We start from the raw sequence: 26,305 nt of genomic DNA on the forward strand, positions 1-26,305 counted from the left end.
ACACCGACAGCATTGGCGGAGAGGTTGGTTTGAGATTCCTGCCAACCTCATAGACACGTTTTTATTCTTAAAAGCAACCTTTCCCCCTCGCCTATTCTTCCTACTATTTGGTTGCACAGGCAAGCCTTCCAGTACCTCACCTCCCACAGAACCCCACCCCCACCCCCACCCCCGTCGCTATTCAAGCGTGAGCATTGGGTGGTTATTTGGTCAGGACAGCATCACAGCCCATACACGTGCACATCTTTGGGCCGGGAGGGGCGAAGGCAGCGAGTCGTTGCCATCACCCCATCTCCCACACCCCATCTCCCACACCCCATCTCAACAGGAGTCCGTGCCTTCAGGAGAGGATAGCAAACCAAAAAAAAACTTTCAGCAGAGATCAGACTATAACGTCATGGTACTCACCCAAATAATCAGGTACGAAAACTCCATTGATTTTGTTCCACGTTTATCCGAGCCCTAATGAGCCCAACCCCTTCCCATTCACTCCCACTGTACACAATCCCAATGGACCCAAACCCCTTCCCATTCACTCCCACTGTACACAATCCCAATGGACCAAACCCCTTCCCATTCACTCCCATTGTACACAATCCCAATGGACCAAACCCCTTCCCATTCACTCCCATTGTACACAATCCCAATGGACCCAAACCCCTTCCCATTCACTCCCACTGTACACAATCCCAATGGACCAAACCCCTTCCCATTCACTCCCATTGTACACAATCCCAATGGATCCAAACCCCTCCCTATTCCCTCCCACTCTACACAAGCCCCAATGGACCAAAATCCTTCCATTTTAGGTAATGGTGGTTGGAATTTGTTGTAAATCAACAGAGCGAAGAGAGTCTATGAGCAGTTCCCGTGCTCCTAGGGTGCTGCTAATGCTGCCTGGCAGTGACCATTACCCCCTGAACCTTCATTTCCCCCCCATCCCAGCTGAGAATGATCACAGCTTCTGCTCAGTGCCTCTCTGCCCAAGGAGGCTTAAATGGGGAGTTAGGGAGGAATGTGGGCCGTTCCCTCCTCGTGGTGCTGACTGTCACTGTGCCAAAGAGACTGCCATTTCCTTGTTCTGCCCTCCTCCGCTGAAGGCGCCGACAATGGCAGGGGTGCAGACGCCCTCGAACGCCTCGCCCGCGTCCGGGCTCTTCGGCAGCAAGGGCATCACTGCTGCACCTACCCCTGTCTGCACACCCACACTTTTGCGGCAGGAATCACTGGAAGGTGATCAGAAAGCAGATTTTCTCCCCTAAACTATGGGTGGGGAGAGTGCTCGGATTGTGCCTGGGAATACACAACAGAAGAGATTGTGGGCTTGAGGAGGGGCAACTTCAATCGAAACAAGCAGCTTAAATGTCAAATATTTATTTGAATAGATGTCTATTTTTTTTTAAAAGCTTCGATAAGATTTGAAATAAACTTTCCCCCCCTCCCATACGATCTCCATGGTTTTTAGTGCTCAGGACTCCAGTTCAGGATCGGTCCCAGGTTTTTGTTATAAAAGTGCTGTACATTGAAAGGTGTATACGCAGTCGAGCTCCGCCGTGTAACTGGAATCCATAAAGCACCGGCTGGATACGGGCTCCGACTAGGATAGAGTTTCTTTCATTTTCCTGCGGTTCAGGTCACCGCGCAGACAAGAGTCTTAGTGCAGGGTCGGTCTCCGAAAGGAAAGAGAGAGAGAAAAAAAGTGCTTGGATATTCTCTCGGCCTCGCGAGCAATTCTGGAGGGGGGAGGCGGCACTGGGGGAAATTTCCACTCACCCAGCCTCCCCAAAGCCGGCTATTTTTCCCCAAAGTTTCCCCGAGTGAGGATTTGATTCGCTCGTGGTCCTTAACCGTGGCAAGCTCCATACTGAAGTCACACAAGTTACCTCAGTGCCAATCTTCCGTGTAAACCTTGGCTTATCAAAAAGTACTTTACATTTTATATAAATCAATATATATATATATCTTTTTTTTTGCAATTAAAAGAGCTTTTCCCTTTGGCGGCAGAGTTGGCAGCGATTTAGTGTCAAGACGTCACACCTGGTGGATGGAGTATTTCCCCTTCTGCAGCTGGCTGACGTACAATTTGGTTTTGCTGCCGTCTGCCCTGCGGAGCCAGACCTCTCCTGTGCTGATGGCCGTAATCGTGGCACTGTTGGGGGAGTGGGGGGGGGGGGTGGAGAAGGAAGAGAAAGAACCACGTCTGTCAACAAGATGCCGAAACAAGGTGCCCCGGGGCAGCGCAACAGGCTCGGGGAGCTCAATCCGCCGTCGCTTGGGTTCGTGGTGAGTGCCAGCACCGAGTGGGGTGGCCGCAACAGTCCCAAGTTGGTGCGACCGCGCCTGCAGTACTGTTCTGGTCTCCTTATCGAAGGAGGGATATACTTGCCTTGCAAGCGGTGCAACGAAGGTTCACCAGACTGATTCCTGGGATGAGAGGGACTGCCTATGAATGAAAATGTTTTCTCCCGGGCTGGAGAATCTAAGAACCAGGGGTCACAGTCTCAGAATAAGGGGTCGGCCATTTAGGACTGAGATGAGGAGGAATTTCTTCACTCGGAAGGTGGTGAATCTTTGGAATTCTCTGCCCCAGAGGGCCGTGGATGCTGAGTCTCTGAATATATTCAAGTCTGAGATCGATAGATTTTTGGAGTCTAGGGGAAATCAAGGGATATGGGGATAGTGCAGGAAAATGGAGTTGAGGTCGATGATCAGCCATGATGGTTTTAAATGGCGGAGCAGGCTCGAGGGGCTGTAGGGCCTACTCCTGCTCCTAATTCTTATGTTCTTCATCCCAATGGGGTAGAAGGACTTCCGACCAATCCAATCCAAAGGATGGGTCAGTGGATGAAGCTTTCCATCAGGTTTGGTTCACACTAATCAGGATAGCCTCAAGTTCAAATGCCCACTCGTGGAGGGATGCAGCTTCATGAGCACCAACAGCCACCCCCCCCAGGGCCACAATGCACACAGTGTCAGCGGGTTATGAGACTGTGGAGGGCATCACAGCCAACCCCCTAATCCTGTCCTCACCCAACATCCACACCCGGGCACTTTCTAGGGTTGTATTCCCTGGAATTTAAGGGATGATTCGATCAGTTTTCAGGATATTAAGGGGAACTGATAGATAGGGGAGGTCGGGAGAAACTATTTCTGCTGGTTGGGGAGTCTAGGACTAAGGGGGCATAATCGAAAAATTAGAGCTAGGCCTTTCAGGAGTGAAATGAGGAAACACTTGTACACACAAAGGGTGGTAGAAGTTTGGAACTCTCTTCCACAAACAGCAGTGGATGCCAAGTCAACTGTTAATTTTAAATCGGAGATTTATAGCTTTCTGTTAACCAAAGGTATTAAGGGATGTGGGACACAGGCAGGTGGATGGAGTTAGGTCGCAGATCAGCTGTATATTGTTTTTGTATCAGGCAGTCCCTCATATCGAGGATGACTTGCTTCCGCACCAAAAAGGGCTGAGTTCCCAGGTGTTTCAATGTGGGACCTAATATTCCAAATCCTGAACAATTGAGGGGGTGGGAGACGCCTGTGCGTGGATTGTTTTAACGTGGGGTGACCGTTGCACACCAGCCACCACACGGGCTCGACAGAGCGAGGTCTTGGTCCAGTGGCAAGGGTTAACCAGGACGACTGGAGACCAGCTCTGCTGCACAGATCTAATGCGCACACATGCTCTTACTATCAATAGATCGCAGTGTGGGTTGACCTGTGCTGCCCCGAACCCTCGCTCCTGGGCCCCGATCAGCTATTATCTCACTGAATGGCTGAACAGGCTCAAAGGGGCTAAATGGCCTCCTCCTGGATAGCAATCAGGAACTGGAACTGGATTGTTTCCGCTCCTTGGACCAGGGGGCTCGCAGCCGACTGCAGTGCCCCAACCACCGCAGAGATCAACTCACTCAGCGCAGAGTGGCTGTCGACCCTGGGGCCTTCAGACACAGCAAACTGAAACATCCGGGGGGGGGTTCACTACACACTACCTCCATCCATGACACCCTGACAAGCTGTGCTATACGTGATGCACATCGAGAGGCATTTGATGGGTGACCTTCCGTGACGCTGTGTGGCAATGACTTGATGCGGTGTAAAAACATACTTTACAGGAAAGAGGGAAGAGAGGAAAGCAGAGTGGAGGGAGGGGCAACTGAAGGAGTCTTTAGGATGGAGGTGGCAAAGAGCAGGGGTATAGGGAGTGCCAAAGAGTAAGGAGCAAAGATTGAGATGGGCTGATGGAGCAAAGACGAGGAGAACAGGGAGATTGCGGAGGTACGTGTGACTGGAGATTACGAAGGGAGGGCGGCAGTGAGGGAATACTCGGAAAGTACTAAACGTCTATAGCGCAGGGGCCTGTGCTCAATGCAAGGCCTGAGAAGAATAGGCAGATTCATGTCGAGGGAGACCCAAGGATTGTCGGCAACGTGCGAGAGGACGGAGGGAGGGATTGGCAGTGAGTAGGGGAAGGCAGAACGTGTGGCTACATCACTGTAGCGGAGATAGATCTCAGGATATAGGAGGGCCAGTGCAGATCAGTAAGTAGCCCCCGACCTCTGAGCCAAGAAAGGCTGCACAGGGACAAAAGGCACTGTAAAGAAAAATATATAATATATATTTCTGATAGTTGGTGTGGCAGTTCCAACATTACAACTGCTCTCAGTGGGCCCTGGACTAGCGATGGGGTGGAATCCGCCAGGGCTCCTGCTCCTGACTGCTAGTCAATGAGTGAGCGATAGAGTGTGCGAATGAGTGCATCAGTCGGCTGAGGACAGGATCACTCTCGGCGCCCTCTCCCCATCAAGAATAGCCTACTGACGCATGTAGCTTCACACATGCAGAATTGGGCGAGAGTGCAGGGGGCACCCATCAAATCAGTGCCTTTACAGTGTGGGGGTGGGGAGGGGGGAGCGGAGGGGAGACAGACATGCACCAACGGTGGGGTAGAGTACCAGAGAGTACCAGAGTACTTACTGTGAGGGCGCTTCATCCTTTATTTCCAGTACGATGCTCTGGCCCTTGATGTACCAGTCTCCCTCGTAGAAGAGGCGTCCGTCCTCGCATCGGGCCACGTACAAATGCTTCTCTTGTTTGGGCAGAACTGTGGAGGGAACAGACAAGTTAAACTCTCCACCATTCCATTCTCCGCCTCTCCCATTTCCCTCACTTTCTCCGAATCCATCTCGTCAATTTTCCCGAGAGAAGTCAAGTTTGGCTACCGACCAAAATGAACGACAGCCAAAATCAATGCATTCGTTACTACTGCAGCCAGCCTGGCTCAATGGGATAGCTCTGCCCCCTTGGAGTTAGGAGGTTGTGGGGCTCAGTGTGACACACGTGCAGTCCTGAGGGAGTGCCGCACGGTCGAAGGTACCGTCCTTCAGATGAATATTAAAGGCCCCACGACACCATTGGAAGAAATGTGTGGAAGGTGGGGGGGGGTATTCTCCCAGTGACCTGGAGCCAATATTCCCCTCTCAACCACCACCACCGAGAAAACACCGAGTAACTGCGCACCCGCGTTTCTGGGATCTTGCTGTGTGCAAAATGGCTTTGCTCATTTGCCTGCAGTACATTTCAAAAGTAAGTGGATATGCAGCTCTTCAGAAAGTTTCCGAGATGTGACGGACACCTTCCTTGTTACAGATTGACGGCAGGTCACAGAGATTCCCGTAAGCTCGAGGCGGAGTACATTGAGGTGCTTCACAGTGAGAGGGAGCGAGGGGGTCCTGTGCTGGGGTTCGGAGGTCAGGCGGAGTTCGGACGCCCGCCCGCTTTACACCATTTCCTGACACTCGCCGTCTGGGCTCACACACGGAGGATCGGCCACTGGGGAGGGGAAGGGAGAGGAAGGGCCGTGGGGGTATCGGCAGGGTGGCTGCCCTTAATTCAGCGCAACACCGGCAATCTCAGACAGAGAGACAGCCGGCGTGGGAGATGGAACCAGGTCAGAGGGGGGCAGTCGGGTTGCACTGGGTGTTTCCCACCAAAGGGGGAAACGAGGTGCGGAGTTGATCCACTAGAAAGGGTAAGGGCCTGATGGATTTGGTCTATTGCTAAGACTCCTTATGTAGGAGCATGGGACCGGGAGAGAGAGAGAGAGAGAGAGAGAGAGCGAGAGCGCGAGAAACAGGCTAGGGATTGAGGGTGAGGAGCAGGGGCAAACAGACTGCGTTAGAAAGGAGGCAGAAGGAGAGACAGAGAGCGAGAATGAGACGGAGATTGGGTAGATATGGACAAGCCCAATGCTACGACTCACCGGTGTCACTTAACAGCTGGGCTGAGGCCTTTGCCTTCTTACCGTGGCCCGTTTCAGAGCCTGCACCTGGGGAGCAGAGGAATGGAGGCATTATCTACAGTCACTTTATCCAAGCACAGCCTGCACATGTACGGGTACACAAACCTTTCTTACACAGAGCCCACAATTTGCACAGTACACGGTCCCTGATACTGCACTGTGGGCTCTGATACACGGTCCCTGATACTGCACTCCGAGCCCCGATACACGGTCCCCGATACTGCACTCTGGGCTCTGATACACGGTCCCCGAAAAACGGTCCCCAATACTGCACTCTGGGCTCCGATACACGGTCTCCGATTCTGCACTCTAGGCTCTGATACACGGTCCCTGAGACATGGTCCCTAATACTGCACTCTGGGCCCTGATACACGGTCCCTAATAATGCACTATGATACACGATCCCCGATATACGGTCCCTGACACATGGTCCCCAATACTGCACTCTGGGCTCTGATACACGGTCCCTGATATACTGTCCCTAATACTGCACTCTGTGCTCTGATACACAGTCCCTAATACTGCACTCTGGGCTCTGATACACAGTCCCTAATACTGCACTCTGGGCTCTGATACACAGTCCCTAATACTGCACTCTGGGCTCTGATACAGTCCCTAATACTGCACTCTGGGCCCTGATACACGGTCCCTAATACTGCACTATGATACACGGTCCCCGATATACGGTTCGACACATGGTCCCCAATACTGCACTCTGGGCCCTGATACACGGTCCCTAATACTGCACTCTGGGCGCTGATACACGGTCCCTGATATACTGTCCCTAATACTGCACTCTGGGCTCTGATACACAGTCCCTAATACTGCACTCTGGGCTCTGATACACAGTCCCCAATACTGCACTCTGGGCTCTGATACACTGTCCCTAATACTGCACTCTGGGCTCTGATACACTGTCCCTAATACTGCACTCTGGGCTCTGATACACTGTCCCTAATACTGCACTCTGGGCCCTGATACACGGTCCCTAATACTGCACTCTGGGCGCTGATACACGGTCCCTGATACACTGTCCCTAATACTGCACTCTGGGCTCTGATATATGGTCCCCGATACATGGTCCCCGATATTGTGCTCTCTCTGGGCTCTGCGAGGGACACAATACACCTGAGGCCCCCTGAAGCCTTACCATCGGATTTTCTTTTTTGCTGGGTGACCACTGCTTTCGCCTGCAAGAAAAAGAATCGTGATTCATCAGGTACCTGCCACATCATTCTACTCATCGGCACTGACAAGGATACTGGTTACACACCCTCGCTAGCTTCCGATACCGCCTACACCCTCCAGCCCGAGAAATGTGATCTCCCTTCTCCACTGTACCAGCAAATCTCAGCTCCATGGTATGTTTGGCTTGTCTGGCTGGGAGCAAGAGGATTCTGTGTTGGCAATGCTTTTCCAGAAAGAGCCCAGTAAACTTAAAGGGCCTCAAAATGAGCGATAACAATTCCTGCTTCATTGCACCTTCAGCCCATTTAATCACATGTTCCCCAATTTCCAACCCTACCACTCTGGCTCCATGCCCACTTGGACTGTTCCCTCAGGGCAAGGGTGCTCAGTAATCTATAAGCTGGCTCCTGACAATGTCCAGTAGAACGGAGGGAAACCAAACGCCTGTGGGAAAAGCACCTCTGGGGGAACTGCTCATCAGAGATTGCACCGGGACTGGAGCCCCTTCCTGCAGTCCCGCCCCAGGCATCAAACAGACAGACCCCCAGCTCCGCACACCAACACAAGGCAAGAATACACATATTTTGTGACTCTGCAGAAGCGGCTGGGGATTTATGTGGAAAATCGCAGGCTGGGCTCAACCGGATTTCCGACAAGCACTGCAGCCAGCGAGGCTCTCCATCAGTGGCACGGGCTGGTAAAACCCACCTCACCCACTCGTAGCGACCCTTCCTCTCAGCTAGACACCACCCCCCCCCCGAACCAAGTGAAGAGCCCGACTCTGTCCACTCAACACGTAAAACACACAGAACTAGGCAGGACCTGGAATGGAACAGACAGCTTGAGGATTGAGGAGAGCACAGAGAATCAGGAGAGTGTGAGGATCCGAAGAGCGCAGCCAAAGTGGGGACTGTAAGGAATTGGGAGATCACAGGGATGGAACCAGAAACATGTGGATGAACTAGGAAAGTGCGGGTTCATGAGTGTTAGAGGATCCGGGGTGCGCAGCCAAAGTGGGGACTGTAAGGAACTGGGAGACCACAGGGATGGAGGAGGAGTGGGGAACGAGCGTGAGAAAGGGAGGATTGGGAGAGAGTGCGAGGACCAGGGAAAGCGTGGGGAACCAGAATCGTGGATGAACTAGGAAAGTGCAGGTTAACAAAGCCAGTGGGGATAACTGGGAGAATGTAAAATAATGGAGAGGGTCCGGGGATAGGGGAGCGTGAGAAACGAGATGGGGAACTGGGAACAAGAACGGACAATAGGGAGCAAGTAACAAAGGAGCAAAGAGATCGTGGGCAGCTGAGGCTGGAGGTAGGGTGGACTAAAGCAGATTTTACCTTTTTGATTGCAGCCCAGTCCTCCAAGATATCGATATCTCGCAGCATGTAAACAATGTACGGACGTGCACTGGCGTTAAGGAATGAAGACCAGAGAATATTAACCCTTTTCTGCCTAGGCCGTTTAAGAATTCCCCTTCCGTCCCACACCATGCCCTGAAAAGAGGGGAATATCTGTGCAGTTAAAAGGGGCATGTTCTCCCCTCGAGTAACACCAGTTAAAAGGCGCAATTATACGGCAACTTTGCATCTCAGAAACACCTCAACGCTCTTCACATACAATGAATGACTCAGAAGTACAACGTCGCTTATTATGCAGGGGATGTTTCCACTGATGGGGGAGACTAGAACTAGGGGGCATGATCTTAGAATAAGGGGCCACCCATTTAAAACTGAGATGAGGAGAAATTTCTTCTCAGAGGGCTGAAAATCTGTGGAATTCGCTGACTCAGAGAGCTGTGGAAGCTGGGACATTGAATAAATTTAAGACAGAAATAGACAGTTTCTTGAACGATAAGGGGATAAGGGGTTATGGGGAGTGGGCGGGGAAGTGGAGCTGAGTCCATGATCGGATCAGCCATGATCTTATTGAATGGTGGGGCAGGCTCGAGGGGCCGTATGGCCTACATCTGCTCCTATTTCTTATGTTAACATGGCAGCCATTTTGTGCACAGCAATACCCCACTAACAGTGGAGCGGTGAAAAAACTGTTCAACTAGTTTTGGAAGGAGAGAAAGGTAATGATGGGCAAGCAGTTTAGCGAGAGACTCAAAGCAGTTTAGTGAGGAGGCTGCCCCTTGATACTGGGGCAGAGGGATCGGGGAACAAGCAGTAATCCAGAGGTGTCAGCTGGAATATACGTCGCAGGAGCACATCCCAGACGGCCATTGACCCCCGGGAATTGTGGGAGAGCGAGAGGCGATTGGTCTGCTAGCTTTACCTGCCATTCTGCTGGAATATCTCCGATCTCGGAGGTACAAAACACCACCGTTTAAATATTTGAAAAATGGAAGTTTCTAACTCCACTGCACTAACTATTGCTGCCACTAGAGAGAGCTCCAACATCACATAACTGATGGAGGCCTCTTGTTACAGTCAGCATTAAAAGACTCTCATTTTTATCCTGTCTCAGGACGTCCCAAAGCACTTTGCAGCCAATGAAGTACTTTTTGAAGTGCAGTCACTGTGTTGGCACTATTTCGAAGAAGAGCAGGGAAGTTCTCCCCGGTGTCCTGGGGCCAATATTTATCCCTCAATCAACATCACTAAAACAGATTATCCGGTCATTATCACATTGCTGTTTGTGGGAGCTTGCTGTGCGCAAATTGGCTGCCGCGTTTCCCACATTACAACAGTGACCACACTCCAAAAATTACTTCATTGGCTGTAAAGCGCTTTAAGACGTCCGGTGGTCGTGAAAGGCGCTATATAAATCTTGACATTACACAAATTTACAGCACAGAAACAGGTCATTCGGCCCAACAGATCCGTGTCGATGTTTATGTTCCACACGGGCCTCCTCCCACCCCTCTTCATTCCATCTCACCCCATCCACATATCCTTCTATTCCTTTCTCCCTCATGTGTTTATCCAGTTTCCCTTTAAAGGCATCTATGCTGTTTGCTTCAACCACTCGCTGAGGTAGAGAGTTTCACATCGCAATAGGGGGCCAATACAAATTCTCCAACCATGTTTAGCCAGGCTCCGGGTCAGAAAATGACCCCCTACCAATCGCAGTGCTGTAAGCAAACAACCGGCAAATGGGGAGCACAGGCGGTGCGGAAGGATATCAGATACAGTCGCCGCCTTCTTCTTCTTCTCCGGTTTAAAGGTGTCGCACTTCTTCTTGCTCCGTTTCCCTCGGGCCTCTTCATTCCACCATTCTGACAAAAAAGAAAAAGGTTAAACTGCGCGCCATTACCCGAGGCAGCTCCGTGTCCGTAGGATAAGTGCTGACGGAGGAGGCCATTGGGCCCATTCCACTCGACCTGCTGTAGAAACCTACAGCACCCCGTCCCCATCCCACAGAAACATAGAAAATAGCAGGAGCAGGCCCTTCGAGTCTGCACCACCATTCAATATGATCATGGCTGATCCTCTATCTCAACACCATATTCCCGCTTTTCCCCCATACTCCTTGATGTCTTGTGTCTAGAAATCTATCTCCCACTTAAATATATTCAGTGACTTGGCCTCCACAGCCTTCTGTGGTGGAGAATTCCGCAGGTTCACCACCCTCTGAGTGAAGACATTTCTCCTCATCTCGCTCCTAAATTTCCTACCCCATATCTTGAGACTGTGACCCCTTGTTCTAGACTTCCCAGCCCGGGGAAACATCCTCCCCACATCCAGTCTGTCCAACCCAGTCAGAGTTTTCTACGTTTCAATGAGATCCCCTCTCATTCTTCTAAACTCTAGTGAATACAGGCCTAGTCGACCCAATCTCTCCTCATACGACAGTCCTGCCATCCCAGGAATCAGTCTGGTGAACCTTCGCTGCACTTCCTCTATGGCAAGTATATCCTTCCTTAGCTAAGGAGACCAAAGCTGCACACAATACTCCAGGTGCCCCTTGAATGGCTCCAGAGTTTCTCACTCCACTCCTGTACCGTCCCCAGTATCATTGCGTCAAGATATTTGTACCCGTCTCCTTAGTTGTGGTTTAACCTGAAATAGCGACCCTTTTCAATAGTATTTTCATCACTTGCACAAGCTTAGCTCCAATTCACCTCTTTCAAGGCTGGTGTCCCTATTTTTCGAACCTTTCCCAGAACTCTGTCCCGAGGGATCAGCCTCAGGGCCCTTCCCTGCTCCACTCCCAGCACTTGCCTTGGAGCCCAGAACAGGACGCAGTATTCGAGGTGCAGGCTGCCTGCAGCACTACACTCTCCTGCTCTGGCGATACAGCCCAGCACTCAGTGAGCTCTGGTGTGCAGAGACCAGTACAAGTATCCGCGAGCCCGACCTCTCTCTGTACCTGCTGCTTGTCTAGACTGGTCTGGCCTGTACCACCACACAATATTGGCCTTCATCCGCCGTTGCAGTCAACCCCCCCTTCAAGCCGACATTTTGAAGGTACGCTAATACAGACCAGGGCACGAACCAAGTCAGAAGATGGGGAGTTACAGTTAGCTTCATTGCCTCTGGATTAGGCAGAGATAAGAGCCACCAGCGACCCTCGTTACACTCCAGTGTCCAACGCTCGACAGTGCGCGTGTGTGGACACAGGATAATGCTCAGCTGTGATACCCACCCCCTACAATTCAATACCCCGCTGACACTCAACAACAATAACTTTAACGTAGTGAAATGTTCTGAGGCGCTTCACAGGAATGTTATGCGATAAAAATTTGACACCGAGCCGCATAATTAGAAATTAGGATAAGGGGGAAGCCATTTAGGACCGAGATGAGGAGAAACATTTTCACTCAGAGAGTTGTGAACCTGTGGAATTCTCTACCACAGAAAGTTGTTGAGGCCAGTTCGTTAGATATATTCAAAAGAGAGTTAGATGTGGCCCTTACGGCTAAAGGGATCAAGGGATATGGAGAGAAAACAGGAATGGGGTACTGAAGTTGCATGATCAGCCATGATCTTATTGAATGGTGGTGCAAGCTTGAAGGGCCGAATGGCCTACTCCTGCACCTATGTTCTATGTTTCTATGTTAGCGCAGGTGACCAAAAGCTTGGTCAAAGAGGTAGGTTTTAAGGAGTATCTTGAAGGAGAAAGAGGTTTAGGGACGGAGAGGTTTAGGGAGGGAGTTCCAGAGCTTGGGGCCCAGGCAACAGAAGGCACGGCCACCGATGGTGGAGCGATTATAATCAGGGATGCTCAGGAGGGCAGAATTAGAGGAGCGCAGACATCGCGGGGGTTTGTGAGGCTGGAGGAGATTTCAGAGATAGGGAGGGGCGAGGCCCATGGAGGGATTTGAAAATGAGGAGAATTTTGAAATCGAGGCGTTGCTTAACCGGGAGCCAATGTAGGTCAGCGAGCACAGGGGGTGATGGGTGAGCGGGACTTGGTGCGAGTTAGGACACGGGAGCAGCCGAGTTTTGGATCACCTCTCGTTTACGTCGGGTAGAGTGTGGGGGGGGCCAACCAGGAGTGCGTTGGCATAGTCAAGTCTGGAGGTAACAACTGAAGAATAGCCACTTGGGGCGAAGTACCCTGGGAACCCGTAACCCTGGCAACTGCCAAGGCCTTCAGGATACGAGATGGGGAAATGCGTGCAGGATGGGAAACAGGCAGCGGGAATACTGACCGGAAGTGATGTCTACACTCTGCTTGTCCTCCTCCAGTCGCTGAATTCGCTCCAACAGCTCGTTCCGCATGTTATCGAACAGCAACAGCTTCTCGCTCTGAACCCACCGTCGAAATAGAAAAAGAGAGGATTCAGCCCTTTAGGAAGCAATAATTTGCGGCCTCAGACGAACTTTAAACACGGCTCCAATTATCGGCAGGGCAGCGCGGTACGTTACGTGGAGTGCGTGCAATCCGTCCAGGTCATGCGGAGAAGTGAGCGGGTACCGAGGATCATCATCATCATAGGCAGTCTCTCGGAATCCAGGAAGACTTGCTTCCGCTCTAAAAATGAGTCCTTAGGTGGCTGAACAGTCCAATACAAGAGCCACAGTCCCTGTCACAGGTGGAACAGATAGTCGTTGAGGGAAGGGGTGGGTGGGACAGGTTTGCCGCACACTCCTTCCGCTGCCTGCGCTTGGTCTCTGCATGCTCTCGGCAATGAGACTCGAGGTGCTCAGCGCCCTCCCGGATGCACTTCCTCCACTTAGGGCAGACTGGTCTTTGGCCAGGGATTCCCAGGTGTCAGTGGGGATGTTGCACTTTATCAGGGAGGAACGGGTGATTGATGGCGGTGTTCCCATTAAGCTGTGTGGCTGTGCAGTCGTCCGACAGTTCCCGCAGGCCGCTCGGCGCCATTCAAATGGAAAAACCGCGCACGCGCGGACATTTCAATGGGCCGCCGACCCCCCAAAAAAAGTGATGGGTATTCGCTTGCGGGATCAGGTGGACTGCTGAATATTTTCTGAGCCAGTCCTTCCCCATGTTCCACGTTCAGTCAGCAGCCCTCACCCCGCTCCCATTCGGACGAGAGGTCGCTGACCCGAGACATTTACCCTGTTTCTCTCAGAGACCCGCTGGGCATTTCCAGCATTTTCAGTTTCGATTTCAGATTTCCAGCATCCGCAGTGCTTTGCAGTTCTCTGCTGTGTTTGGGGTTTCCGTTTGGTGCGATTGACAAATCAACACGTAAGAAACAGGAGCAGGAGGCGGCCCTATGGCCCCTCGAGCCTGCTCGGCCATTCAGTAAGATCACGGCTGATCTGACCTTAAACGATGCAAGGCAGACAATGAAATAGAAGGGGACGTGGGGGGTGGGGGGAGGGAGGTGTTGTCCCACTCCCACTGCTGCCCTTACCTCCAGATGTTGCCGAGCTCCCTGCAGCTCACACTCGTAGCGGTTTCGGATCACCTCCAAGCACAGATTTTTATATACGCCTGTCGGACGCAGAATTGGGACACGATTAGTCTCACTAACGTGTAGCATGTTCATCCCACACAATCCCCCCCCCCGCCCCCCCACCCCGAGCCAGTCTTCGACACAGCCAGCCCCGTAGCTCGCTGCCAAGTCTTGCTGACGTATCGCACAGTATCGCCTGAACTGCCCTCCCTGCTTGAGAACACCAGCAGCAGGTCGGAGTCATAAAAGGAGTGTGGCGGAGGCCCTGGGAGCAGCGTGGAGGCGTACTACGGCAGGGAGCAGCGCGAGCTGGTGCGGGAGGGCGACGGCAATGAAGAGTGGCAGAGTAGCGTCATCAAGGTCCAGGTCGGTGATTGGCACTGTACCTGCCCACGCTGCAATCACCGACCTGGATCTTGGTGACCACCTTCTTCACTGCCGTTGCTCTCTTGCTCCAGCACGTACAGCAGGAGCGGCGAGGTCAGAGCGGCAAGAGATCATGGAGAGGGACGTGATCGGGGCCCAGGAGAGGCGTGAGTTCGGGGCCCAGGGACAGCACGGGCCCAGCCCACACTGCGATATGTGTGCGCACTAAGTCTGTGCAGCAGAGCTGGTCTCGTGTCGTCTTGGTTAACCCTTGCCACTGGACCAAGACCAAGACCTAGCTCTGTCAAGCCCGTGTGGTGGCTGGTGTGCAACGGCCACCACACGTTAAAAAAATCCACGCACAGACATCTTCCACCCTTCAACATGTAGTTCAGGATCCGGAATATTAGGTCCTCCATTAAAACACCTGTGAACTCATCCTTTTTTGGCGTGGAAGCAAGTCATCCTCGTTTCGTGGGACTGCCTATGATGGATGAATAGCAGCATTCTGCCTGCAATTAACTTCTCCACCACATGATGCACGCTGCCCGGCCCACACTGTGATCTCCACTTTAAAGGAGCTGTGGTGACGGGGCCCAACCAAAGGCAAGGCAGGATTCGGGGACAGTGGGAATCACAGTGGGACACTAGTACCACCCTTTATGGCATTCAGATTACACATATTAGGCTGGATAGTGGGCTCGGTTTTACATTTCCCCTTTCCTCATGAAAGTGCCAACTCTTGCTGGGGTTTATAGGAATCAGTTGCACAACCTGGGTGATGTATGTACACTCTTATTTTCTTGTGGCTTTCCTGAACACAAACTTCATTCTCGAGATGTGGGCTTCGCTGGCAAGGCCAACATTTATTGCCCATCTCCAATTGCCCCTTGAGAAGGTGGTGGTGAGCCGCATTCTGGAACCGTTGCAGTCCCGTGTAGTGAAGGTGCTCCCACAGTGCTGTTAGGGAGGGAGTTCCAGGATTATGACCCAGCGACGATGAAGGAACGGCCGATATATTTCCAAGTCGGGATGGTGTGTGACTCGGAGGGGAACGTGGAGGTGATGGTGTTCCCCTACGCCTGTTGCCCTTGTCCTTCTAGGCGGTAGAGGTCGCGGGCTTGGGAGGTGCTGCCGAAGAAGCCTTGGCGAGTTGCTGCAGTGCATCTTGTAGACAGTGCACACTGCAGCCACAATGTATTGGTGGGGGAGGGAGTGAATGTTTAAGGTGGTGGACAGGGCACTAATCAAGCGGGCTGCTTTGTCCTGGATGGTGTCAAGCTGGAGTGTTGTTGGAGCTGCACTCATCCAGGCAAGTGGAGAGTGTTCCATCACATTTCTGACTTGTGCCTTGTAGATGGTGGAAAGGCTTTGGGGAGAGTCAGGAGGTGAACTTTTAATCATATCTATATTTTAGGGGCACACACTTCCTTCTGTCACGATTTCTGGTCACACTTGTGTGACTGCATTTACCACTACTTTACTTTGTCAACATTTACCATTCAATTTTGCTATGTCAACTGTCACGGTGCAGTTACAAGCTCTGGCCACTAGGTGGCTCCATGCAGCACATTCCTGAAATTTCTTTCCCCCTCTGTAACCACCTTGTAAAAAACTGAAAGTGGGCCTAAAATTACCCTCCCCACCGACACACAGAACACCCCACCCCCTCAGCTCCAGTTTGGGGGTGTCAGAATAACCCATTGATGCTACCATTACCTGCTACCTCAGTTCTAATTTTCATGTTCTTCTGCAGGACAGCCAGGGGCTCCAAGTACTCGGTTGCTTTCCCTGCGATCACCTCGTCGAGTTTGGCTTCAACCTGGCTTAGTCTCTCTTTGTACAGTCTGCAAAAGAGAAACCGCCGATTTTACCCTCCATTTTACTGTCTCGCGAGTAAATCCTCCGCCCAACTTTTTAAACCGAGCAACTTTTCAAACTGCAGCACGCATCTCTTAGCTGGTTTTCGCCCTGCTTTCCTAAAGACGGTGACTTTCGCCAGGGGCGTGGATTCCGCCCTCCAGTAGCTCAGCCCAGTGGCCACTCATCGCGTGTGAGCCGAGATGGTTAGTGCTGGCTGACCAGCTATTCAACTGTGGACAGCAGCACCACCCAGTCTAACCTTGTCCTCACCCAGTCTTAAAAGGGGGAAACGCGATCCGGCGACTCCTAGGTGTGTGCGCGCGACACCCTAGCCTCGCACGTCAAGAACGGGTCCCTTGGGCGATGAGCCAGAGAGCGTCGTGGAGCCTGTGCTCGGCAGGAAGCAGCGTCTTTGGGGTTGGGGAGGTGGAGGAGGAAACCAGGAAGAGGTACATTCAAAAGAAAGTAATCGGCGTACTGCTCTTTCAGATCCATGAACTGCTTCTCCAGGTCCGACATCTCGTCGAGGCACTCGGTGCGGCGTCGCTCACAGTCCTCGTCGTCCATCTCTGCAAAATGGAACGTGCCCAAGATCAGATCGATTGTGACTGACTCAGAATAAAAGACCTGCACTCGCCTGTTTTATCACCTTGTAGAAACGACAGAGTGTTTACACAGCACAGAAACAGGCGTGCGGCCCAACTGCTCCGTGCGGTGCTTATGTCCCACACGACTTCCTCCCACCCTTCTTCGTCTCACCCCATCACCTTATCCTTCTATTCCTTTCCCCCTCGTGTGTTTATCCAGCTTCTCAATCTCTCAACAGGGTCATATAACATAACAAATAGGAGCAGGAGTAGACCATTCGGCCCCTCCAGCCTGCTCCGCTGTTCAATAAGATCAGGCTGATCATCGACCTCAACTCCACTTTCCTGCCCGATCCTCATATCCCTTGATTCCCCAAGACCCCAACAATCTATCGATCTCAGCCTTGAATATATTCAGAGACAGCAGCCACAGCCCTCTGGGGCAAAGAATTCCAAAAATTCACAACCCTCTGAGTGAAGAAATTCCTCCTCATCTCGATCTTAAATGGCCGACCCCATATCCTGAGACTGTGCCCCCTAGTTCCAGACTCTCCAGCCGGGGAAACAACCTCTCAGCATCTACCCTGTCAATCCCCCTCAGAATCTTGTATGTTTCGATCAGATCATCTCTCGTTCTTCTAAACTCTGTACAATGAATGACAGAAGTGCACTGACTGTTTTGTACGCAGACATCCTGCGCCAGCAACATCCATCAGACAGCAGTGAGATAAATGACCAGTTAGTCTCTATCTAGTGGTGATGGCTGAGAAGAAAATGCTGGTCCCAGGATACCGGGGAGACCGCCCTACCCCAAACGCTCTTCTTCCAATAGCCCCGTGGGAACTTTAACATCGAGCAAATGGGGTCTTGGCTTAACGTCTCATCTCTGACAGTGCAGCACTCCCTCAGTACGGCACGGGGTGTCAGCCCAGATTGCGTCCTCAAGCCCCGGAGTGGTGCTCAAACTCACAATCTTCTGACTACGAGAGGAGAGTGATACTGACAGAGAAGCTGGCACATCATTCCATCAGTAGGGGAGGTGCTGGCACGTGCAGGTGTCTCTTGACCTCAGTCGTAGTCCGCTTCGATATCCTCTGGTGACACTCCATATCCTTTAATAAAAAGCTTCCTCTCCTACCCACCCAATTCCCTCCTTGCTCTTAACCGCCTGATTATTACTTTGTGTTCCCTGGAATTTAAATCTTTCACCACAGTTAATAAATGAATAGCTAAACATCCCAGATGAATGCAGAATTAGTACAACATCAAGTAATAATCCTTTTATTGCTGCCTGTAGCTCGTGATTCTGTATAGCTTTCGTTCCGTGTTTCAAACACGCGCGCATACACGTAGTCACGCACAAAGGTACAACTGCATTTAAACACAGACTTCCTCACTGACCTGAACTGTCCTCGCCCTCCTCCTCAGACCCGGAGGTACTGCCACTCTCCTCATCCGAGCTCTCCTCATTCTCGGGAGAATCCTGCTCCATTTCCTCATCAGCCTTCTCCTCGTCCTTTTCTTTGTCTCTCAGCGGCTGCTGCCCAGGCATTGTCCTTCAAAACAAGAATAATCTCATCACAAGGCTACAAAAAAAATCAGCACATTTGTGTCACGACATTGAAGTTGCACACGTGTGTACCCCAGGATATAGGACAGCAGCCTGTACCCACCAGTACTGTACCCCAGTGTTTTACAGTGACAGATCTGTACCCACCAGTACTGTACCCCAGTGTTACACAGTGACAGACCTGTACCCACCAGTACTGTACCCCCGTGTTATACAGTGACAGACCTGTACCCACCAGTACTGTACTCCAGTGTTATACAGTGACAGACCTGTACCCACCAGTACTGTACCCCAGTGTTACACAGTGACAGGCCTGTACCCACCAGTACTGTACCCCAGTGTTATACCGTGACAGACCTGTACCCACAAGTACTGTATCCCAGTGTTACACAGTGACAGACCTGTACCCACCAGTACTGTACCCCAGTGTTACAGTGACAGATCTGTACCCACCAGTACTGTACCCCAGTGTTATACAGTGACAGACCTGTACCCACCCGTACTGTACCCCAGTATTATACAGTGACAGACCTGTACCCACCAGTACTGTACCGCAGTGTTATACAGTGACAGACCTGTACCCACTCGTACTGTACCCCAGTGTTATACAGTGAGACCTGTACCCACCAGTACTGTACCCCGGTATTATACATTGACAGAGCTTCGACCTTACAAAGGTCTTTGACACTGTCGACCGTGAGGGTCTATGGAGCATCCTCCTCCATTTCGGATGTCCCCAAAAGTTTGCCACCATCCTCCGCCTGCTCCACGACAACATGCAGGCCGTGATCCTTACCAACGGATCCACGTCCGGACCGGGGTCAAACAGGGCTGCGTCATCACCCCAACAATGTTCTCAATCTTCCTCGCTGCCATGCTCCACCTCAGTCAACAAGCTCCCCGCTGGAGTGGAACTAAACTACAGAACCAGTGGGAACCTTTTCAACCTTCGTCGTCTCCAGGCCAGATCAAAGACCACCCCTACCTCTGCGGACGACGCCTGCGTCTGCGCATATACAGAGGCTGAACTCCGGGACATAGTCGACGTATTTACTGAGGCGTACGAAGGCATAGTCCTTATGCTAAACATCCATAAGACAAAGGTCCTCCACCAGCCTGTCCTCGCCGCACAGCACTGCCCCCAAGTCATCAAGATCCACGGCACGGCCCTGGACAACGTGGACCATTTCCCATACCTCGGGAGCCTCTGATCAACAAGAGCAGACATTGACGAAGAGATTCAACACCGCCTCCAGTGTGCCAGTGCAGCCTTCGGCCGCCTAAGGAAAAGAGTGTTTGAAAACGAGGCCCTCAAATCTGCCACCAAGCTCATGGTCTACAGGGCTGTAGTAATACCCGCCCTCCTGTATGGCTCAGACACCTCAAGTCGCTGGAGAAATACCACCAACGATGTCTCCGCAAGATCCTACAAAACCCCTGGGAGGACAGACGCACCAACATTAGCGTCCTCGACCAGGCCAACATCCCCAGCAGTGAAGCACTGAATACACTTGATCAGCTCTGCTGGACCTGGCATATTGTTCGCATGCCAGACACAAGACTCCCAAAGCAAGCGCTCTACTCGGAACTCCTTCACGGCAAACAAGCCAAAGGTGGGCAGAGGAAACGTTACAAGGACACTATCAAAGCCTCCCTGATAAAGTGCAACATCCCCACTGACACCTGGGAGTCCCTGGCCAAAGACCGCCCTAAGTGGAGGAAGTGCATCAGGGAGGTCGCTGAGCACCTAGAGTCTCGTCGCCGAGATCGTGCAGAAATCAAGCGCAGGCAGCGGAAGGAGCGTGCGGCAAACCAGTCCCACCCACCCTTTCCCTCAACGACTATCTGTCCCACCTGTGACAGGGACTGTGGTTCTCGTATTGGACTGTTCAGTAACCTAAGGACTCATTTTAAGAATGGAAGCAAGTCTTCCTCGATCCGAGGGACTGCCTATGAATGAATGTACCCACCAGTACTGTACCCCAGTGTTATACAGTGACAGAACTGTATCCACCAGTACTGTAGCCCCGTGTTATACAGTGACAGACCTGTACCCACCAGTACTGTACCCCAGTGTTATAGTGACAGACCTGTACCCACTAGTACTGTACCCCAGTGTTATACAGTGACAGACCTGTACCCATCAGTGCTGTACCCCAGTGTTATACAGTGACAGACCTGTACACACCAGTACTGTACCCCAGTGTTATACAGTGACAGACCTGTACACACCAGTACTGTACCCCAGTGTTATACAGTGACAGACCTGTACCCACAGGACTGTGCCCCAGTGTTCATGACAGACCTGTACCCACAGTACAGTACCCGTGTTATACAGTGACAGACCCGTACCCACCAGACACGTACTGTGTCGCGCTGACAGATATTTGGAAGGATAGAATTCAGAACTGTACTACTTCAGACCTGTCAACTTGTTCAGTTGGATGAAGCTGCTCTGATTTCTGTTTACGAATATTTATTAATCTCGAAGTCTTACACAGAAACTCCACTGTTTTTTAATGATCTGTCTCCCTCTTTCTGATCACAAATCCCTCTCCTAAGGTTGGATTTTTGAACGATAAGGGAGTCAAGGGTTATGGGGAGTCGGCAGGCAAGTAGAGTTGTGGCCAAGATCAGATTAGCCATGAGCTTTTTGAATGGCAGTGCAGGCTCGAGGGGCCAAATGGCAACTCCTGCTCCTATTTCTTATGTTCTTATGTCAGAACACTGGAAATCCTGCTCACAACCTCGATATTGCTTCAGCTCAGAACCTTATTTAAAGTAATGTTTGCCAGAAATTAAACAGGTTGAAGCTCCCTTATCCGGAACCCTTGGGACCTGGCTTGTTCTGGATAAGGGATTTTTCCGAACGAGGGGTGGTCACGTTAAATTGGATGGTACAGGTACTGAGCAAGAAGGTATTGGGCTGGCTGGCTTGGGGCTGGGAGTGCAGCAGAGAGATCATGGGGGGGGATGGGGGGGGGGGTAGATCGCGGGGTCAGGCCAGCGATTGCAGGAGTCGGCAGCGAGGAAGAACTTTAATTTGTTCGTGTCAGAGTTCTGCGCATGCGCCTTTTCGGTGGCCGGGAATAGTTCTGGACGAGGGGTGGTTTCGGATAAGGGAGTTCTGGATAAGGGATGTTCAAGCTGTCCCATCATTTGGTTTTAAAAATTGAAATAGGTTTAGAATCAAAACAAATTTAACGTGAAAGTGAAAATGATTTTTTTTCTCGAGTTCAATTTAGAATCGAATTGGAATTGAAATTAAATTTTTTTTTTAAAAACAGAATTGTATTTAAAATTAAACAATTTTAAACAGGTAGATAAGGTGGTTAAGAAGGCCTACGGGATACTTGCCTTTATTGGCCGAGGCATAGAATACAAGAGCAGGGAGGTTATGCTTAAACTGTATCAAACACTAGTTAGGCTACAGCTGGAATACTGCATGCAGTTCTGGTCACCACATTACAGGAAAGATGTGATTGCACTGGAGAGGGTGCAGAGAGGATTTACTAGGATGTTGCCGGGGCTGGAGAATTTTAGCTGCGAGGAAAGATTGGATAGGCTGGGGTTGTTTTCTTTGGAACAGAGGAGGCTGAGGGGAGACCTTATTGAGGTGTATAAAATGATGAGGGGCCGAGATAAAGTGCATAGGAAGGCTCTATTTCCCTTAGCAGAGGAATCAACAACCAGGGGGCTTGGATTTAAAGTAATTGGGGGGAGGTTTTGAGGGGATTTGAGGAGAAATGTTTTCACCCAGAGGATGGTGGGGGTCTGGGGCGGAACTCACTGCCTGAAAGGGTGGTAGAGGCAGAAACCCTCACCACATTTAAACAGTACTTGGGATGTGCGCTTGTAACCGACAGGGCTACGGACCGAGAGCGGGAAAGTGGGATTAGGCTGGGTAGCTCTTGGTCGTCCGGCGCGGACACGATGGGCTGAAATGGCCTCCTTCCGTGCTGTAAGTTTCTATGGTTCTGTTTGTGAAAAAAAGTTTTAACTGGAAAATTAAGTAAATTTTAATTTTCAAACATGTTTCCCACACTGCAACACTAACTACACTTCAAAAGTACTTCATTGGCTGTGAAGCGCTTTGGGACGTATCGAGGCACTATCTAAATACAAGTCTTTCTTTCTAATTATATTTTAATGTTAAATATAACCATTGTACATCTAAATTTCAGATGAAATGGAATTAAAAAATCAAATATTCAAGACTTTTTAAAAAATAATTGGCAGGAAATTAAAAATGTCAAGTTTTAAAGGTGACAAAAGTATTTTAAATTAATGTTAAGAAAGTAATGTTTGAACTTTTCTTCAAAGACAAAATGAACGCTCTTTAAAATTAAAACCACTTTTTTAAAAAAGTTAGAATTGAAGTAACGTCCGGATTTAAAATAATCAACTTTTAAGGGAAAAACGAAAATTTTAAAAAGAAAATATGTCAAAATGAAAATGTTTATCTTAAAAACAAATTAAAATAATGCCCAGATTTAAAATAATCAACTTTTATGGGACAACTAAAATTTAAAAAAGGAAATATGTCAAAATGAAAATGTTTATCTTAAAAACAAATTAAAATAAAGTCCAGATTTAAAATGATCAACTTTTAAGGGAAAAACTAAAATTTAAAAAAGAAAATATGTCAAAATGAAAATGTTTATCTTAAAAACAAATTAAAATAAAGTCCAGATTTAAAATGATCAACTTTTAAGGGAAAAACTAAAATTTAAAAAAGGAAATATGTCAACATGAAAATGTTTATCTTAAAAAAGGCAAATTTTAAAAGGAAATGTCTGTCATAAAGAAAATGTCAATCTTAAAAACAAATTAAAAGGTCCGGATTTAAAATAATAAACTCTTAAGGGAAAAACGAAAGTTTAAAAAAGAAACATCAAATGAAAATGTAAACCTTAAAAAAATTAAAAGTAAATTTAGAAAAACAGAAGAAAATGAAACAAGAGTTGATGCCAATGAGTTAAAAGTTTTAGACATCTTAAAAAAAAATCACACCAATCCCAAAGGGATGGGGGGGGGGGGGGCGGGGGGAGAAATGTTTTTACCAAAAACAAATTAAAAATAATTTTGAGATTTGGGGTTAAAAAGAAAAAGCCCCCTGTGGGGGTTTGAAGAAAGTGAAACTTGTGAAGTGAGGTAAAGAAGTGAATGCGCCTAGAGGCCAGATATTGGAGGGGAAGGAAAGGGAGAGATTATATTTGAAACAAAACTTTATAAAAATGATGGTTTTAAAAAAGAAACAATAAAGGGAGACACTCACCGCTCCGATGCGCGCCAGGCTGCTGAAAGGATCCAGTTTATAGGCGAGGGGAAAGGATGAAGATTAATTCGGACGCCGGGGGAGTGGGGGGTGTGTGTTTGAAGGTTTAAGGATATATATATATTTGACTTTTGAAGTGTTTTTATTTAAATGTCGAACGGCCGGGACATCCTCGCTTTAAGAGTAACGGTCAGCGGGCTCTGGAAGGTTCCAAGCGGCGGCTGCAGCCGGGGCGTCCTCGCTTTAAGAGTAACGGTCAGCGGGCTCTGGAAGGTTCCAGGCGGCGGCTGCAGCCGGGGCTCGAGCGCGGCCGTCCGCCAGTCGCCCAGTGGCGGTCTCAGGGGCAGGCTGTGTGTTGCCGCCGCTGCTGCTTCAAAAGTTGTTGTTTTTTTTTGGGGGGGGGGTCAGGGCTAACAATTGCAGTTACTTTTTTTTTTGCTTCTTATTTCGGGAAGTTTTTAAGTTCAAAATCTTTCTTTTTTTTTTAAATTGCTTTTGATCGGGAGTAGAGCTATCCCACAGCAACTTTCAGGTTCGCGGAGGAGGAGGAGGAGGAGGAGGAGGAAGGAAGAGCGCTGATTGACAGCTCGCGCGCTCGGCCAATCGGAGCCGCCGCAGGTAGGCGGGACAACGGCCGGCGGGCCAATCGGAGGGCGAAGGGGCGGGGACTGCGGGCGCTGGGCGAGGAGTGTGGAGGAGGGGGCAGGATGGAACCCCCCCCCCCCAGTCTGTGTGAGGAGGTGCTGCCACCTGCAGCTGGGAGGGCTGCTATTGGAGGACTGCTACTGGAAGCAGCTATGCTATTGGAGGATTGCTAATATTCATAGAAACTAGGTGCAGGAGTAGGCCATTCAATATGATCAGGGCTGATCATGCAACTTCAGTACCCCATTCCTGCTTTCTCTCCATACCCCCTGATCCCTTTAGCCATAAGCGCTACATCTAACTCCCTTTTGAATATATCCAATGAACTGGCCTCAACAACTTTCTGAGGTGGAGAATTCCACAGGTTCACCACTCTCTGAGTGAAGAAGTTTCTCCTCAGCTCCGTCCTAAATGGCTTACCCCTTATCCTTAGACTGTGACTCCTGGTTCTGGACTTCGGGAACATTCTTCCTGCATCTAACCTGTCCAGTCCCGTCAGAATTTTATATGTTTCTATGAGATCCCCTCTCATTCTTCTAAACTCCAGTGAATATAAGCCTAGTTGATCCAGTCTTTCCTCATGTGTCAGTCCTGCCATCCCGGGAATCAGTCAGGCGAACCTTCGCTGCACTCCCTCAATAGCAAGTACGTCCTTGCTCAGATTAGGAGACCAAAACTGCGCACAATATTCCAGGTGTGGTCTCACCAAGGCCCTGTAAGACCTCCTTGCTCCTGTACTCAAATCCCCTAGCTATGAAGGCCAACATGCCATTTGCTTTCTTCACCGCCTGCTGTATCTGCATGCCAACTTTCAATGACTGATGTACCATGACACCCAGGTCTCGTTGCAGCTCCCCTTTTCCTAATCTGACACCATTCAGATAATATTCTGCCTTCCTGGTTTTGCCACCAAAGTGGATAACCTCACATTTATCCACATTATACTGCATCTGCCATGCATTTGCCCATTCACCTAACCTGTCCAAGTCACCCTGCAGCCTTTTATTTATATAGCCCCTTTAACGTCTCAAGGCGCTTCACATCAATTTTACAACATGTTCGATATCGACCATTGAGCGAATGAGAGAAAAAACGAGCGAAGGAAGTGTAAAAATAGGTTAAAAGTTCGGAAGCCAAAATGCGCACGCAGATAGACACAGGCGAAAAATCTTTTACAAAATAAATTCAAATTACATTGTAAATAATACAATAAGGAGAATACAATAGTAAAATCGGTATAATAAAGATTAATTATAATTAAACAAAATTAAACAATATATGCCATAATTATAAATTAAGTTAAAATCAGCAATTGAAGCAAATCAAATCAGTTTTTAAGCTTTCTTTTAAAATTCATTCCCTGTCCAGTGATTCAATTAATAAGTCTAAGGATAAGGGGTAAGCCATTTAGGACCGAGATGAGGAGAAACTTCTTCACTCAGAGAATTGTGAACCTGTGGAATTCTCTACCACAGAAAGTTGTTGAGACCAGTTCGTTAGATATATTCAAAAGGGGAGTTAGATGTGGCCCTTACGGCTAAAGGGATCAAGGGGTATGGAGAGAAAGCAGGAATGGGGTATGGAGAGAAAGCAGCCATGATCATATTAAATGGTGGAGCAAGCTCGAATGGCCTGCTCCTGCACCTACTTTCTATGTTCTATGTTTCTATGAAATAAGTATAATCATCAT

General features: G+C 49.8%; 1 protein-coding gene across 2 annotated transcripts; it reads right to left on the bottom strand.

Moving 5' to 3' along the window:
- Positions 1-1,358: 1,358 nt before the first annotated feature.
- LOC139239444 (breast cancer metastasis-suppressor 1 homolog) lies at positions 1,359-24,529 on the bottom strand. 2 transcript variants are annotated; one of them, XM_070868188.1, is made up of 12 exons: positions 23,971-24,529; positions 18,524-18,678; positions 17,014-17,104; positions 16,392-16,519; positions 14,265-14,344; positions 13,089-13,185; positions 10,617-10,709; positions 8,827-8,891; positions 7,449-7,488; positions 6,260-6,325; positions 4,975-5,101; positions 1,359-2,149 (listed from the first exon to the last, which is right to left on the bottom strand). In XM_070868188.1, the coding sequence occupies exons 2-12, from the start codon at positions 18,672-18,674 to the stop codon at positions 2,032-2,034; spliced, it is 1,056 nt and encodes a 351-aa protein (XP_070724289.1). In that variant the 5' UTR covers positions 18,675-18,678; positions 23,971-24,529; the 3' UTR covers positions 1,359-2,031. The 2 variants fall into 2 exon arrangements, with proteins under 2 accessions (XP_070724289.1, XP_070724290.1); XM_070868189.1 differs by lacking the exon at positions 23,971-24,529 and adding an exon at positions 21,117-21,638.
- Positions 24,530-26,305: the final 1,776 nt, after the last annotated feature.

Source organism: Pristiophorus japonicus, chromosome 27 (assembly GCF_044704955.1).
Source record: "Pristiophorus japonicus isolate sPriJap1 chromosome 27, sPriJap1.hap1, whole genome shotgun sequence".
Taxonomy (NCBI): Eukaryota; Metazoa; Chordata; class Chondrichthyes; family Pristiophoridae; genus Pristiophorus; species Pristiophorus japonicus.

Excerpts from the sequence above, each read along its gene's own strand:
- LOC139239444 (XM_070868188.1), bottom strand. The coding sequence starts at position 18,674 with ATGCCTGGGCAGCAGCCGCTGAGAGACAAAGAAAAGGACGAGGAGAAG. Across the intron at positions 14,345-16,391 it reads AATTAGAACTGAGGTAGCAG|GCGTATATAAAAATCTGTGC; the intron begins GTAATGGTAGCA and ends TGCGTCCGACAG. Across the intron at positions 8,892-10,616 it reads GAAGGCGGCGACTGTATCTG|GTCCGTACATTGTTTACATG; the intron begins ATATCCTTCCGC and ends ACGCCAGTGCAC.